General features: G+C 40.8%; 1 protein-coding gene across 1 annotated transcript in view; it reads left to right on the top strand.

The window, feature by feature from the left end:
- COPB1 (COPI coat complex subunit beta 1) overlaps positions 1 to 4,225 on the top strand; it is a 36,446-nt gene extending 32,221 nt beyond the window's left edge. The window contains exons 19-22 of the mRNA XM_045484608.1: positions 1,346 to 1,491; positions 2,070 to 2,159; positions 3,321 to 3,476; positions 4,162 to 4,225. Coding sequence (XP_045340564.1) covers positions 1,346 to 1,491; positions 2,070 to 2,159; positions 3,321 to 3,476; positions 4,162 to 4,221 — 452 coding nt within the window. The 3' untranslated portion in view covers positions 4,222 to 4,225. The remainder of the gene's footprint in view (positions 1 to 1,345; positions 1,492 to 2,069; positions 2,160 to 3,320; positions 3,477 to 4,161) is intronic.
- The last annotated feature ends 11,386 nt before the right edge of the window (positions 4,226 to 15,611 follow it).

The raw sequence follows: 15,611 nt of genomic DNA, 5'->3' as shown, positions 1-15,611 counted from the left end.
GAAAGCCATAGAAATGGAAGAATCCCCCCCAGAGAGGGCATGAAGAGGGATTTGAAAACCAAATCTAAGAGAACAGGAATACTGAAAGCTGGGTCAGCCGAGGAGAATCATCCTACAAAGGTATCTGAAATGTGGTCAAGAAGAAGTTAAGGAGAACTCTTCATAAAGAATCTGAAACTTCAAAAGGTCAAGTAGCGTGAAGTCTAAAAGCAGGGTCCTTTGGATTTGGCGATCAGTGAAGTGAAGTAACACTTTTGGTATGTCTTGCACAGTGGTGGTGGGTTGAAGACTAGGAGATGGAGACATAGACAGTGAGCATAGACTCTTCTGAGTTGGAACCTTGGTTTTGTTAAGAATGAGAGAGGGTAGGGGCGCCTGGGTGGCGCAGTCGGTTAAGCGTCCGACTTCAGCCAGGTCACGATCTCGCGGTCCGTGAGTTCGAGCCCCGCGTCGGGCTCTGGGCTGATGGCTCAGAGCCTGGAGCCTGTTTCCGATTCTGTGTCTCCCTCTCTCTCTGCCCCTCCCCCGTTCATGCTCTGTCTCTCTCTGTCCCAAAAATAAAAAATAAACGTTGAAAAAAAAAATTTTTTTAAAAAAAGAATGAGAGAGGGTAGTAGACTGAAGAGAAGTCAGAGGGGGAGGGAGATCTGTGGTATGTTTACAGACAAAGGGAAGAAAGTCCATAGAGAATACAAAGGTAAACACACGAGTGAGGGAGGTAATGATTGGTGGAATGAAGCCCTGGACCAAAGCAGGGATCACAGATGCCCTGATATGTGGGGTAAGGAGGTGAGAATGGATTCAGAGAGAGAGAAACTTGTTTGTAGAAAGGGGGCTAGAAATTGAAGGAACTTTTTCTTGGTAACCTCAGTTTTCTCTGAAAGTATGATAGAAATGTCAAGACGGTGGAGAAATGTCAAGAGAAGAGACTCCAATCAGATTTCGACTCTGCTGTGGAAAAAGCAGTCGGAGAAGCAAATAATTGTATCATTAAGCACCATGGCTCCTCAGTATTCATTCAAAACTATTAGTTAAGCACCTACTTAGGGTAGTTGCCTCCATGAATACTACCTACTTACATATCCACCTGGGGTGCCTAACACACTGCAACTGCTGTGTATTTACCAACTGAGTTTGAATCCTGGCCCTTCCACTTAATCAACTCTGTGACCTTGAGCAACTTACATGACTTCTCTTTGTTTTTGTTTTCTCATCCATAACATGGAAAATCATAATATTACAACATAGGATTGATGGGAGTATTAGTTAATATTTGTAAAACATTCAGATTTACCTTTAGATTGCCTCTGGTGATTCAGGACCTTTTTGTGTGTGTATATTGCAGTTTATGATGTCTCCGGAGCAGCAAGTGACAGAAATTGTGTAGTCCTCAGTGATATTCACATCGACATCATGGACTATATCCAGCCTGCAACTTGCACTGATGCTGAATTCCGTCAGATGTGGGCTGAATTCGAATGGGAAAACAAAGTTAGTCCTTGGGAGATTTCCTTGAACTCCTTATCTTCCTATTTGGCTAGTGTTGAGGGATGGTCGGATAAAATTAGTCCCCCTAAAAAGTGTCAGATATGAGAAGCTGTCTCTCGATAATCTATTCTTGCAAATGAGTCTTCACCAGAAATTATGCAAGTAGGTCAGTAAGTTGCTGTTATAAATTGGTGAGGGAGCAGTTCTATTATTAATCTGATTGATCAAGACATTAAAGACATGTATAAATAATAATTGCATGTATAAATAATAATTTACCATTGAATCCAGTGTCCAAAAGAGGTTTTACAAAGTGGCCTTAATTTTTATTAGAAATATTTTATATGCAGCATGTTGATCTTTTATGAAGTTATCTATTTATGAAAGTTCTGATGCCAGCTTACAGTTTATTGGATTTTGTAGAGATGTCATTTACTTTTTTTGTTGCCCACCCTCCCCAATAAATACTGAGGAGGTTCTATATGACATCTGAGTGTTTTCTCAACCTGAAGATAAGAAATTCACAACTTTCTCATGGTTAGGATTCTGATCTCCTTGACTTTTTTCTTCCCTCTGTGCAGGTGACAGTTAACACAAATATTGTTGACTTAAATGACTATTTACAGCATATATTAAAGTCAACCAACATGAAATGCCTCACTCCAGAGAAGGTAAGATTTAACTGAGAACTTCTTAAATCTGATAAGAGAGTAGTATGGCAGATTCCTGGCTTTGTTGTATTTCCTTTAGTGTGTTTTTGTTTCTGTTGAGCATGAGAAAAGCAGTGTCATTTGGACTAGCTAAGAGATAAGTTATCCCACAGAATGCATCAGTCCGCTTATCCCTTTCTACCAGAATGCATCAACCTGCTTGTTCCCAGTGCAGTGACCCAGTTGAGAGTCAAGTTAGTTTTCCTTGTCAGTCTTCTCCCTTTCAGCTAAAGGCTCCTTCCAGAATAGGTTGTGATACTGGATTTAAAAATGTCCATGCCCTCTTTTCTCTTGGCTCTGATTGTGGGTCAGAATATATCTGTTCGAATACAGAATTTTCTACTAAGTTGTATATGTATGAAAAAAGACTAGAAAGAAAAATTAAACTGAGGCTCTATGGAAATTTTTTTTCTTTGTAGAATTTCTGCTAATGTTATAATACTAATTTTACCAGTAAAATTCTGCCAAATAGGTTTTAATTCATATATTAGTTTATTTAATAAATAGTCTAGCAGATACACAAACAAATACTGTATGCCCAGTACTCTGTGAGCTGCTGGGTATATAGTAATGAACAAAACAAAAATGGTCTCTTCCTTCTTGGAACTTAAGGTCTGGTGCAATCAGGAAACTGTAAGTAAACAGGGAATGTAAAAATACAAACTGGAATAAGTGTTGTGTCTTTGATTGAAGTCATTTTTCCTAAGGCATAATATAGACACGGTAACCTTCACACTTTTTAAAAAAAAATTTTTTTTTAATGTTTATTTTTTGAGAGAGAGCAAGGGAGGGGCAGAGACAGACAGAGACACAGAATCCGAAGCAGGCTCCAGGCTCTGTGCTGCCAGTAGAGAGCCTGATGTGGGGCTCGAACATATGAACTGTGAGATCATGACCTGGGCCGAAGTTGGACGCTCAACTGACTGAGCCACCCAGGCACCGCAGTAACCTTCACACTTTTTACATATATAGTTCTCTGAGTTTTGACACATTTATGTAGTCATGTAACCATCACTACATGGTAAGTTCTGTGTTGAAAAATGATAACTTACCTATGCTGATGGGTCCTGCTTATGTGTAGTTGTCTAGTGAAGTATTGAATTTATCGCAAATTTCTTTCAGGCTCTTTCTGGTTACTGTGGCTTTATGGCAGCCAACCTCTATGCCCGTTCCATATTTGGAGAAGATGCACTTGCAAATGTCAGCATTGAAAAGCCAATTCAACAGGGACCAGAGGCCCCTGTTACAGGCCACATAAGAATTCGTGCAAAGAGTCAGGTAACAATTGGGGTTTTTTTTTTTTTTGAGATCATCTCTAAACTGAATAAAAAGGAAGAATGCATTTCTTCATTATTTCTATATGTAGTATTCTCTATCATACTAGTGTTTTATGTATTAGATGTATGTATGTATGTAATAATAGTATTCTCTGAATAGAAATAAAACTTCTGCTTCATTAAAATGGCCCACTTTTTGGGCCTGTCATTCTGGATTATTTGCCTAAAACAGATTGGTTCCCGTAGGGTGTTTGTGAAATGGGTTCTCTATAATTTTTGAAATCCAGGCTACAAATCTATTGACTATTTGTAAATCTAGCACTAAAAGTACTTAACAAAGTAAAGTTGAGTTGAGTCTGTTTTGTATATCCTTGGTTTCATTATTACTTTTTAATGTTTTATTTATTTTTGAGAGAGTACAAGCCGGGGAGGGGCAGAGAGAGAGAGAGACAGAAGATCCAAAGCAGGCTGCAGGCTCTAAGCTGTCAGCACAGAGCCCGATGTGGGCCTCGAATTCATGAACTGCAAGATCATGACCTGGGCTAAAGTTGGATGCTTAATGGACTGAGCCATCCAGGCGCCCCTCATTATTGATGTCTTATTGAATGGGGACTTGGTTAAGATAGAATAACCTACTGATTTTATGTAGTTTTAATAATTATAAACATTTTCATTCTTCTTTACAGGGAATGGCCTTAAGTCTTGGAGATAAAATCAACTTGTCTCAGAAGAAAACTAGTGTATAAGATTTAAAAAAAAAAAAAAAAGTCCTTGCAGTTTTACAGTTAATATTTAGGTATGGGCTTACTGGACTCCCAACATCTTTTGTACTCTTTCATGCTTTATGTTGTATAGAATCTGAGTTCATGCTGAATGCATTCCAGCCAATAATTTAATAGCCTTCCCTTAAATCAAGATTGAGTTTAAAATTATAGTTTGTCTTTTGTCTTAACAGTTCTGAATGCTGTCCTTAAAGTATATAATATTTCTCACATGTACCAAGACCATTTTCACAGTATAATAAACAGATCTATTCCTAAATCTTTTGTTATTTTATAAATAAATCTATAATTACATAACTTTAGTTATGTAGCAATGGATTTCTTTTAGTCATAGTTTATTTTATACTTTTTAATATAGTTTATTTTAGAAATGTTTTATTTATTTTTGAGAGAGAGGGAGAGCGCATGTGCATGAATGGGGGGAGCGGCAGAGAGAGAGGGAGGCAGAGGATCCGAAGCAGGCTCTGCACTGACAGCAGAGAGCTTGATGCAGGGCTTGAACTCATGAACTGTGAGATCATGACCTGAGCCAAAGTCGGACATTTAACTGACTGAGCCACCCAAGTGCCCCTTTTTTCAATTTTTTTTTTTCAATTTTTTAAATGGGTTTCTATTATAAATTTAAATGACCTTTTGAGTTGTGCATGTACAGACTTTATTAAGAGAATTTACAGGGGCACCTGGATGGCTCAGTTGGTTGGGCATCCAGCTCTTGATTTTGACCCAGGTCATGATCTCACAGTCAGTTGTGAAATCAGCCCTATGTTGGGCTCCGCACTGGGCATGCAGCCTGCTTGAGATTCTCCTTCTCCCTCTGCTCCTCTGCCGTGTGTGTGCACACACTCTCTCTCTCTCAAAAAGAGAATTTGCAAATTCAGTGATAGGAGGAGGTGCCTGGGTGGCTCAGTCAGTGAGCGTCCACCTCTTGATTTCAGCTCAGGTCATGATCTCACAGTTCTTGGGTTCAAACCCTGCATTGGGCTCTGTCCTGGCAGTGCGGAGCCTGTTTGGGATTCATCTCTCTCTCTCTCTCTCTCTCTCTCTGTCTGCCCCTACCCGACTCGTGCTGTCTCTGCCTCTGTCAAATAAATAAACTTTAAAAAGAAAAGTTCAGTGACATGAAATGAGACAGGCCTTGATTTACTTGATTGAGTTTTACTTACTGTTTCGGCAACCAGTATCTCCAAAAATGCCTTGTGTTCTAAAGGCTTTTCTCTGGCGTTTAGCTCTAGGGGGAAGTATCAAATAACTTGAGAAAATAGATCCATCTTCAGTGTAAAAAAGTATTATGAACCCCAACTTAAATAAACATACTATTCTTTTTATTTTAGAGAGAGAGCACACAAGAAGGGGGAGGGGCAGACAGAGAGAGAATCTTAAGCAGGCTCCATCCATAGATGGACATTTGGGCTCTTTCCATACTTTGGCTGTTGTTCATAGTGCTGCTATAAACATTGGGGGTGTGTGTGTGTGTCTTCAAAACGGCATACCTGTATCCCTTGGATAAATAACTAGTAGTAAAATTGCTGGGTCATAGGGTAGTTCTATTTTTAATTTTTTGAAGAACCTCCATACTGTTTACCAGAGTGGCTGCACCAGTTTGCATTCCCACCAGCAGTGCAGAAAAGATTCTCTTTCTCCGCGTCCTCGCCAACATCTGTCATTGCCGGAGTTGTTAATGTTAGCCATTCTGACAAGTGTGAGGTGGTATCTCATTGTGGTTTTGATTTGTATTTCCCTGATGATGAGTGATGTGGAGCATTTTTTCATGTGTCAGTTGGCCATCTGGATGTCTTCTTTGGAGAAGTGTCTATCCATGTCTTTTGCCCATTTCTTCACTGGATTATTGTTTTTTGGGTGTTGAGTTTGGTAAGTTCCTTATAGATTTTGGATATTAACCCTTTATCTGATATGTTGTTTGCAAACATCTTCTCCCATTCTTTTGGTTGCCTTTTAGTTTTGCTGATTGTTTCATTCGCTGTGCAGAAGCTTATATTTTGATGAGGTCCCAATAGTTCATTTTTGCTTTTTGTTTCCCTTGCTTCCGGAGACGTGTTGAGTAAGAAGTTGCTGTGGCCAAGACCAAAGAGGTTTTTGCCTGCTTTCTCCTCGAGGATTTTGATGGCTTCCTATCTTACATTTAGGTCTTTAATCCATTTTGAGTTTATTTTTGTGTATGGTGTAAGAAAGTGGTCCAGGTTCATTCTTCTGCAATAAACATACTATTCTTAAAATTTTTTTTTTTTCAACGTTTATTTATTTTTGGGACAGAGAGAGACAGAGCATGAACGGGGGAGGGGCAGAGAGAGAGGGAGACACAGAATCGGAAACAGGCTCCAGGCTCTGAGCCATCAGCCCAGAGCCCGACGCGGGGCTCGAACTCACGGACTGCGAGATCGTGACCTGGCTGAAGTCGGACGCTTAACCGACTGCGCCACCCAGGCGCCCCTAAACATACTATTCTTAATTACTCTGAAAAACAATGAAAAGTGATCATCCAAAATAGATCTTTTTATCATTCACATTTAGCTTCAAGTCTTATTTTATGTTTGTTAGGAATTCTGTTGGCGGCAGCCAGCTCCTGGGGCTGCACTGTGATGAGTCAACTCCAGGGGATTCAAAAAGCTGTGCTGTTCCCATGTCTCCTCCGAGCCTTACACACTCCTCCCCTTTCCTTACTTTACACCCGGGCTTGGGCACCTTCACTTCTCAATGTGACTCCAAATGGCTCTCTGTGCTGAGTTCCCTAGAGTCTGGCTGTGCTGCCCTGTTGGCCCTTGCATTCCTTGGAGATGATTGAGGTAGTCTGATCTTTTAGCCAAGTCTGAACACTGAACTGTCATACTTTGTCTTCAGCTAGGCTACAGGCTACATTCAGGATGTGTCCATAGATAAGGTGTGTGAAACAGAGCGGCATCTCCTATTTCAGCACTTGAGAGAGAACAGAATGATTTGTTTGGAGTATAAAGGAGATTGATACCTTGTATGATGTCATAAACTTTGAAGCCACTTGCTTTTTTAATCAGAAAGAACCAGAGGATTACAAGGCATTTGAGATTCCAGAGCACTGAGATCCCAAAGCAAAGTAAGTGGCTACCAGTGGGGAAGATACTAGGAAAGCAGGAAAGGGGTCAGTTTCATGCATTGAGTCAAGTGCTGGAAATTTATGATGAGAGCAGAGGAACTGATGGAACTTTGGATTAGATCATTTCCCAAACTCTGTTCCATTGAACATTAGCTTCTTTGATGTCATTAGATATTCTGGGAGAAAAAAGATTCCATAGTCAAGTAAGTTTGGGAAAAGCTTCATACCGTCCTGAACAGGAAATTCACCATGTACATTAGCATACTAGAAATTCTGAGAGAGCTCCTTCAATAAAGAAGCACCTTAATTTGGTTTAATCCAGTATATCCTTTTTTTTTTTTTAACATTTTATTTTTTGAGAGAGAGCATGAGCAGGGGAGGGGCAGAGAGAGAGGGAAACACAAAATCTGAAACAGGCTCCAGGGTCTGAGCCGAAGTTGGATGTTTAATCAAGCCACCCAGGCGCCCCCAACCCAGTATATCTTAATCTTACTTGGTCGGGGAATCCATATTCATTGAATACCTTTAGCTGATATTACAGGACAGGAAAAGTGACTTAGCATGTTAAAGGTTTTGGTTTTTTATTCATAGTCAACCAGTATTGCATTTAAAGTGTCAAGGAATTATGCCTCTACGTCTAATCTCTCTTGGCAGTTTCAGAAAATTGCCTCCCTAACATGCTGAAGCTGATTGTTGGGATCAGATTGGCTCACATTCCTGTTTGCTTAAATTCATACATGAGAACAAAGAGAAAGAAGTTAATGCACTTGTCAGATATCTGTACTATATTAAACTATTTACTTCATTAGCATTTTATTAGCTTTATGCAATTAATGTGAACTGAATGGGGTAGCAGCACTGCTTGGAGAAAGCTGTTCACACTGTGCTGTGTTAGGATATAATATACATTTAAAGGTTGTGGTTGCTCATATTAGAAGATATCATATAATTAGGACCATGATGTGTGCCAAGAGAATAAACATGGCATCTGACACCAGGTGAGGGCCTAATAGTATAAAAGGTATTGAATGAATAAACCTGTAAATCTTACAGGAGAATTTAATGGCCCTTATATTTTGCTGTCATGACACTAGAGGGAGCTCTCAGTGCTCCCTTAGAGCTCTTAGGAAGGAAGTTACTTTCATTTTGGGATTAGAGTGATTGGAGTTTAAAGGCTTGGTTTTTTTGTTGTTTTTTTTTTAGGTTTATTTATTTTGAGAACATGTGTGCAAGTGGGGGAGGGGCAAAGAAAGAGGGAGAGAGAGAATTACAAGTGTAGAGCCTGATGTAGGGCTCAAACTCAATGGACCATGAGATCATGACCTGAGCAGAAAGCAAGAGTCAGATGCTTAACCAACCGAGCCACCCAGGCACCCCTTAAATTGTTTTTTATAAAAAGGAAAAACAAGGTAATTTTTCTGTTAGCAAGGGATTGATATTAGTGCTATTCTGCTTGGTGTGAGAAACTTGTCTACATGAATTATAAATAATATAGGTGACAGAACTCCTTTCAGGATATCTAAAAAGACAAGAGAACCACAAATTTTTAGAAACTCAGTAGTATCAGAGGTAAAATAACTGTGCTACATATTGGGTAAAGTAAGTAGTTTTACTGGTGATTTTTTTCCTTCCACACTGGTAAATGTTCTTAGCTAATAATTTATAGCCATTCCTGTAAGTCAAGATTTAGTTTAAAATTATACTTTGTTGTTGTTTTAACAATTCTAAATACCGTCCTCAAAGTAGGGTCAGGCCTATCTGCTGCCTGCCTTAACTGCCCTCACCCACACTCCCAGCACACCATTAATGTTATCTGTCCCTGCCCCTCAGCTGCACTCTCCACCCCCAGGATCTGAGGAGCCTAAAGACACAACCAGGTATAGTGCAGAAGTTCAGTTTAGCATCAAAATGTGGACTCCTGTATTCCAATTACTTGCTGTGTTCTTAGACAGTGATAGCTGGTTTATGGAGTGCTGATACGTACCGGGCGCGACATTGAGTGCTTTTTCTGTGGCATACGTAATCCTTTCAATGACTGAGGAAATACTATTATATCCTCATTTCCAGATGATGATTACAGTGTTAGGAGAGGGTAAGTTACTACTAGTTAAGTCTTGACAGTAAGAGTTGAAACCAGATACAGAGCCAGGGTGTCAGACAGTCACACACAACTGGTGTGCAGCAAGTCACACAGTGCCACCACTGCCTGCTCTGTGCCTCAGTTTCCTCATCTGTAAGGTGTTTATAATGGCTACTTAACAGAGTTGATGTGTGGATGAAGTTAAAGCCTGCATTTAATTGTGACTATTTGGCACGTCGCACATACTCTTCAGTAAATGTTCATTCCATTTCTTTCCCCATCTCCTTCCTCCCTTCACCTGCAGACAATTGGAAACCTGCTCTCACTCACTCCATACCTCCCTCTGAATTTAGGTCCTAATTCTATACTCTACTTGAATGCTTTTGTTTTTTAGCACCAGTTACTTCAAAAGATTTCTTCATTTCTCAAGAACTCCTTAACTGAAGTGTCATTGGCCCTCAACTTTATAACGTCTTTTCTGTCAATTTTTTTCTCTTCAAATTTTTATTTATAGTTTGTTAACAGTGTCAATTAAAACAAATTTTTTTTGATGTTTATTTTTGAGAGACAGAGCATGAGGGGGGAGGGACAGAGAGAGAGGGAGACACAGAATCCGAAGCAGGCTCCAGGCTCCGAGCTGTCAGCACAGAGCCTGATGCGGGGCTCAAACCTGTAAGCCACGAGATCATGACCTGAGCTGAAGTTGGAGGCTCAACCGACTGAGCCACCCAGGCGCCCCTTCGTGTGTCGGTTCTTTAAAAGCTCTAAAGTTTATTTATGTATTTTGAGAGAGAGGGAGAGAGAGGATCCCAAGCAGTCTCTGTGTTGTCAGTGTGGAGCCCAATGCGGGGCTCAAGCTCATGAACTGTAAGATTATGACTTGAGCTGAGATCAAGAGTCAGACATTTAACCGACTGAGCCACCCAGGCACCCATATCATGTCAATTTTTTAATTAGCTTTTGGCACTTCCGCTTATCAACTTATCACAGCTGATGTGACTGTCACGCCCATATACCTCATATAATAAACGGTCTGTGATGAACATGCTGGTTTTATTTGCTTTCAGAATGACAAATGAGCAGTTCTTTAAAAATTGAGCACACGTCGGGCTCTGGGCTGATGGCTCGGAGCCTGGAGCCTGTTTCCGATTCTGTGTCTCCCTCTCTCTCTGCCCCTCCCCCGTTCATGCTCTGTCTCTCTCTGTCCCAAAAATAAATAAACGTTGAAAAAAAAAAAATTAAAAGAAAAAGAAGGGGCGCCTGGGTGGCGCAGTCGGTTAAGCGTCCGACTTCAGCCAGGTCACGATCTCGCGGTCCGTGAGTTCGAGCCCCGCGTCGGGCTCTGGGCTGATGGCTCGGAGCCTGGAGCCTGTTTCCGATTCTGTGTCTCCCTCTCTCTCTGCCCCTCCCCTGTTCATGCTCTGTCTCTCTCTGTCCCAAAAATAAATAAACGTTGAAAAAAAAAATTAAAAGAAAAAGAAGGGGCGCCTGGGTGGCGCAGTCGGTTAAGCGTCCGACTTCAGCCAGGTCACGATCTCGCGGTCCGTGAGTTCGAGCCCCGCGTCGGGCTCTGGGCTGATGGCTTGGAGCCTGGAGCCTGTTTCCGATTCTGTGTCTCCCTCTCTCTCTGCCCCTCCCCCGTTCATGCTCTGTCTCTCTCTGTCCCAAAAATAAATAAACGTTGAAAAAAAAATTAAAAAAAAAATTGAGCACAAAGATCTGTACAGCCAGGTGATAGTAATAACGTGATATTTCGAGTCACTCATCAAGTCACTTCTAGCAGTCTGACCTTTTTCTCTTTATTTTCTCCACCTAGTGATGGCAGGATCTCTTTGGTTAAGAGGTTAGTTATGCAGTGACAAAAGAGTGCAAGTGGGGTTTGTACCTTTCATCTGGGGTTCTGTGTATCATTGTGGGATTCTGAGAAAACAGCTCTGTATGTCTTTCTGAATAATTGTAAAACCAACAAGATTTACCAGCGGGATGCAGCATGGTGGGCTGAAACAGTCCTCGAATGAGTCTTCTTAAATCTAATCTCTGTTCTCTAAGTAACTTTCTGAAAGTAGATACATCTGTGTGGGCCTATCTCCTTATCTCTAAAATGAAACAATTCATTTAGCTGACCTCCAGGGTTCCTAGCTGAAAAAATTCATGCAAAAAAATAAAAAGCCTTGTGTTTTTATAGCTACCTCTTTAACAAATTGTATCATCAGCTGGGATGTCTCCTGGATGTTACCCACAGGCCACTTAAAATTAACATTGTGAAATGAGCTTATCTTGCCCCTCAAACTTGTTCCTTTGCTGTGTTCTCTGGTCACTTGTGCTAGAAACCCAGTGGTCTCCTTAACTCTTCCTTCCATATCTCGTCAGACCCCAAGTCCCATGTCCTCCCTTCCTCAGTAGTTTTGTAATCTTTTCTTCTGGCCCCTACCACCATTGCCTTAGTTTAGATTCTTGTCATCTTTAGTCTTCAGTGGCCTAACCATACATTTCACATGTAATCTACAATTAAAACCTACACTTTAATCTTGACCACGTACAACAGTAGCTATACAATTCCTTGCCTACTCAGACTCTTCCCTGGTAATATCACTTTGAGAGACTTAACTGAAAAGAAGAGGCCCAAAGATTTTAATAATAGTATTTTTAATAATGAAAGTTGAAAACAACTGGGACACCCCACAACGAGTATTAATAAGCAAATGGTATAAATTATATGCTGTGTATGTCAGAATACCCACTAGACCGTAGATGCCTGATAAATTCTTTCTGAGGGACCAAATGAAGGAGGCATGTAGCTATAAAGATAAGAGGGTGTGGATTAAATCACACCACTGACATGTGTCTATGAAATAATGTTAGGTGGGAAAAAAAGATACCACTCTCTAAGAATGTTTCCTGCATTAAGATGAATCTGGATATGTCACAGATCTGCCTATCTCTCAAGTGAATAGAAAACCAAAATCTCACATCTGTCATATCACTAATACATCTTGAGAATAAATGCTGTCTACCCCCTGAGGACACTGGGTGTGGCTAAGATATTTCGTTGGCCAGAGTCCCTGAGTCCAGCACTTGTGATTTTTAGATCTGTGATCTTGATCTCTGGGGTTTAAGTGGCTGAAAGCACAGCTTCTTCTGGGCCCACCCAGAGAGCTGGCGTCCCCTTGTAAGGGAGCGCTGCATTCTCTTAGAAGAGGGTGGGGACTGAATCACCGTACAGGACTTCACAGCCAGGATGGGGAAAACGCCTATCTGGCTCCAGAAGTCTGGGGAAATGACTGAACTCTACTAAGCTATGTAAACCATTTCTTAAAGCCCACCAACATTAAAAAGTAAATGTAATTAATCATAATCAAAATTGTCTCTTTCTATGAAGTTAAGGTCACGCTTTTTTTTTTTTTTTTTTTAATGGCCCTGAGCTTTGATTAAAGGTATGACTCATGACTGTTCAGAGCATGGTTTTCAAACGATCTCTGCTAGTACACTAGGGTTCTACTGGCTAGACCAGTGTGTTCCCACAGCTGAAATAAAATAATGGTGCTCTTTTTCTTAGGTCCAAGAAAAGTTGATAGAATTTTGTCAATGTTATGTTTTTTCTCCATCAGTGTTTTTACCACGTGAATACCTGCTACCAAATTTAAGAAGTAATAAAGAAGTATTATGGGAATATTTGGCTGAGTGTTCTTGTTCTAAATAGCTTGTCTTTGTGGCCACGTGTATCCCTTGTTGTTTTATATTGCATACATTATATTTTCTGCTAGTAAACTGTTCCTCATTCATCAAACTAAATAAAATATGTTACTATCATGGGGTCAGCAAAGAGTAACTTGATTTCTAGGTGCTTCACCCCTGGCCTATGTGTCTGTGTGAAATAGAACTTATAAAATCCAAAATGTTCTTACGTAATTCACATGGATCATATACTCACAGGCACCACTTAAATGAAAATAAGCCTTGGTAATGGAAGTACAAATCCAAGTTCAGGTAGTCCCTGGCTTATGCCTTCAGTGTAAAGACCTCTGGAAAAGTCCTGGAAGACTGTGCCCCAGTTTTTGACACTCAACCTATAAGATTTTTCCCTTATTTCCTAACCTAAGGCACAAGACCGGGACTTTCTAGGGTCCTTGGGTTCTGACTAATAAGACCTGCTATATAAGGCTAAGGTACACTTTGGTGAGTATTTTAATGACCACACATAAATACCTAATCAGAGCACTGTTTAATAAGTCTTACCAGCCAGGGGCGCCTGGGTGCCTCAGTAGGTTAAGTGTCCAACTTCAGCTCAGGTAATGATCTCATAGTCCGTGAGGTTGAGCCCCGCATCAGGCTCTGTGCTGACAGTTCAGAGCCTGAAGCCTGCTTTGGATTCTGTGCCTCCCTCTCTCTCTGCCCCTCCCCTGCTTATGCTCTCTCTCTGTCTCAAAAATAAAAACATTAAAAATTAAAAAAAATAAGTCTTACCAGCTGCTGAGAGAGCACAGAAAATGGGTAACAGAAGTAAGGCAGGTATGATTTCACAAAAGAGGTGACATTGGAACTCAGCCTTGAAAAGCAAAAATTTGCCTGCTGAATGCCAGATGAGGGTTGGAGAGAAGGGACGCAGAGACATTCCAGCCACAGAATAGTTTGGGTACGGTCACAGAAGGACATGCACAAGAGAGATGGGTTTACTCAGCACAGGGTGTGTTGGGGCAATGGCAGAGGGTGAGGCTGGAGATGGCAGACAAGGGTCAGATCATGAAGGACAGGCTGAGACATTTGAACTTCATCTTGTAGGGAATGAAGAACTAGTAAGGATCTTAAGCAGATGAGTGAAACATTTGCATTTAGAGAAACCTCTGGCTAATGTTGGGAAAATAGATTTGGGGCATGGGAGACCAGTTAGGAATGTGTTGTAGAAGCAGAGTTATTTTGACAGAAGGTGGTGTAGAGGGTGGGACATGGTGGGGGCAGAGAGTGGAGGACAGGTAGAAGCCTCAAAAACAAAACAACTGTTAAGGGCTTCCCTAAGGGCAAACACTGCTCTGGTAAGTGGGCGGGGTTGCCAAATCTGCTTTTCCTCAATATACAAAATCCTTACCCTTCCTGTCTTAAAAGTTTACTGAAATGGCACTTTACATAATCTGTAAAGGCGTGTACAAATCTGCAGAGTGGCTATTAATAGTATTGTTATAATGATTTTTATCCACAGGACAAATAATTTTGGCCTCTTTTATGGCCCCCCCCCCAAAAAAAATCAACTATCAGAAATTTCATATGATTCAACCTAATAGTTCGTGACTTTTCTCCTGTTACTTCCTGCCTCCTTTTTGGCCATATCATTGTCCCCCTGCCTTTTTTAAAGATGAGCAATACATTCCATCAAAGGGATTTCCAGGAATTCTGGGAAGGCAAGAGTATAAAGTGTACAGGCTTTGGAGTCAAACCTGGAATCAGATTTTTCTCTGTAATCGATTAACACTGATCTTGGACTAGTCGATCCGTTTTAGCCTTCCCCTCCCCCCAATCTGGAAAATAGAAATAATGCCTGCCTCGCAGTGTTATTAAATGAGAAAAGTCATGACTTGTTAGTGTATGGCATGTAAAAGGTGTTGAATAAAAGTCTCAACTCCTCCTTCCCCAGCCCCTTCTCATTTTTCCTACTTGTTCACAGAAGGCTGGGCACAGAACCCTAGTTATCTGCTTTCTTGTGTCCCCCGAAAGCTGAGTGAATAGCTGCATACCAGGGATTTTGGTGTATAAGAAATGTTCACCTGTCATAACAACTTCAAGCCAAAACCTTTTAAACCAGTGACCGCTTAAACCATCAAACATGATTCCATGGAATTGCTTTAGTGCACAATTTGTGTCAAATTTTTCCGGAATGCCACAAGCCTCATCACTTTCCACATCATTCAGGAAGTTACTCATTTAGCACTTCCAATAAACTCATACATACAGATTGTGTCATGTTCCCCTGGCAGTGGCCTCACCTTTTTTTTTTTTTCCCCTTTTAATGTGATAACTGCCTTTTGCAGAAGAAAAAGAAAAACAGTTGTAGTAGTATTTATTTCCTTCTATTGGTGCCTCTGAATCCAACCCAAAAGGTGATGTCACAATTGCTGAACTTCCACGCTCCCGGGTCCCAATAGCACAACTGGATTTCTTCCTCTGTCTCCCTGCTTGACATTTTCCCTTACAAGGAGT

Source organism: Leopardus geoffroyi, chromosome D1, assembly GCF_018350155.1.
Source record: "Leopardus geoffroyi isolate Oge1 chromosome D1, O.geoffroyi_Oge1_pat1.0, whole genome shotgun sequence".
Taxonomy (NCBI): domain Eukaryota; kingdom Metazoa; phylum Chordata; class Mammalia; order Carnivora; family Felidae; genus Leopardus; species Leopardus geoffroyi.
Note: the sequence above shows the minus strand (reverse complement) of the source record. Positions and strands in the feature narration are given on the sequence as shown.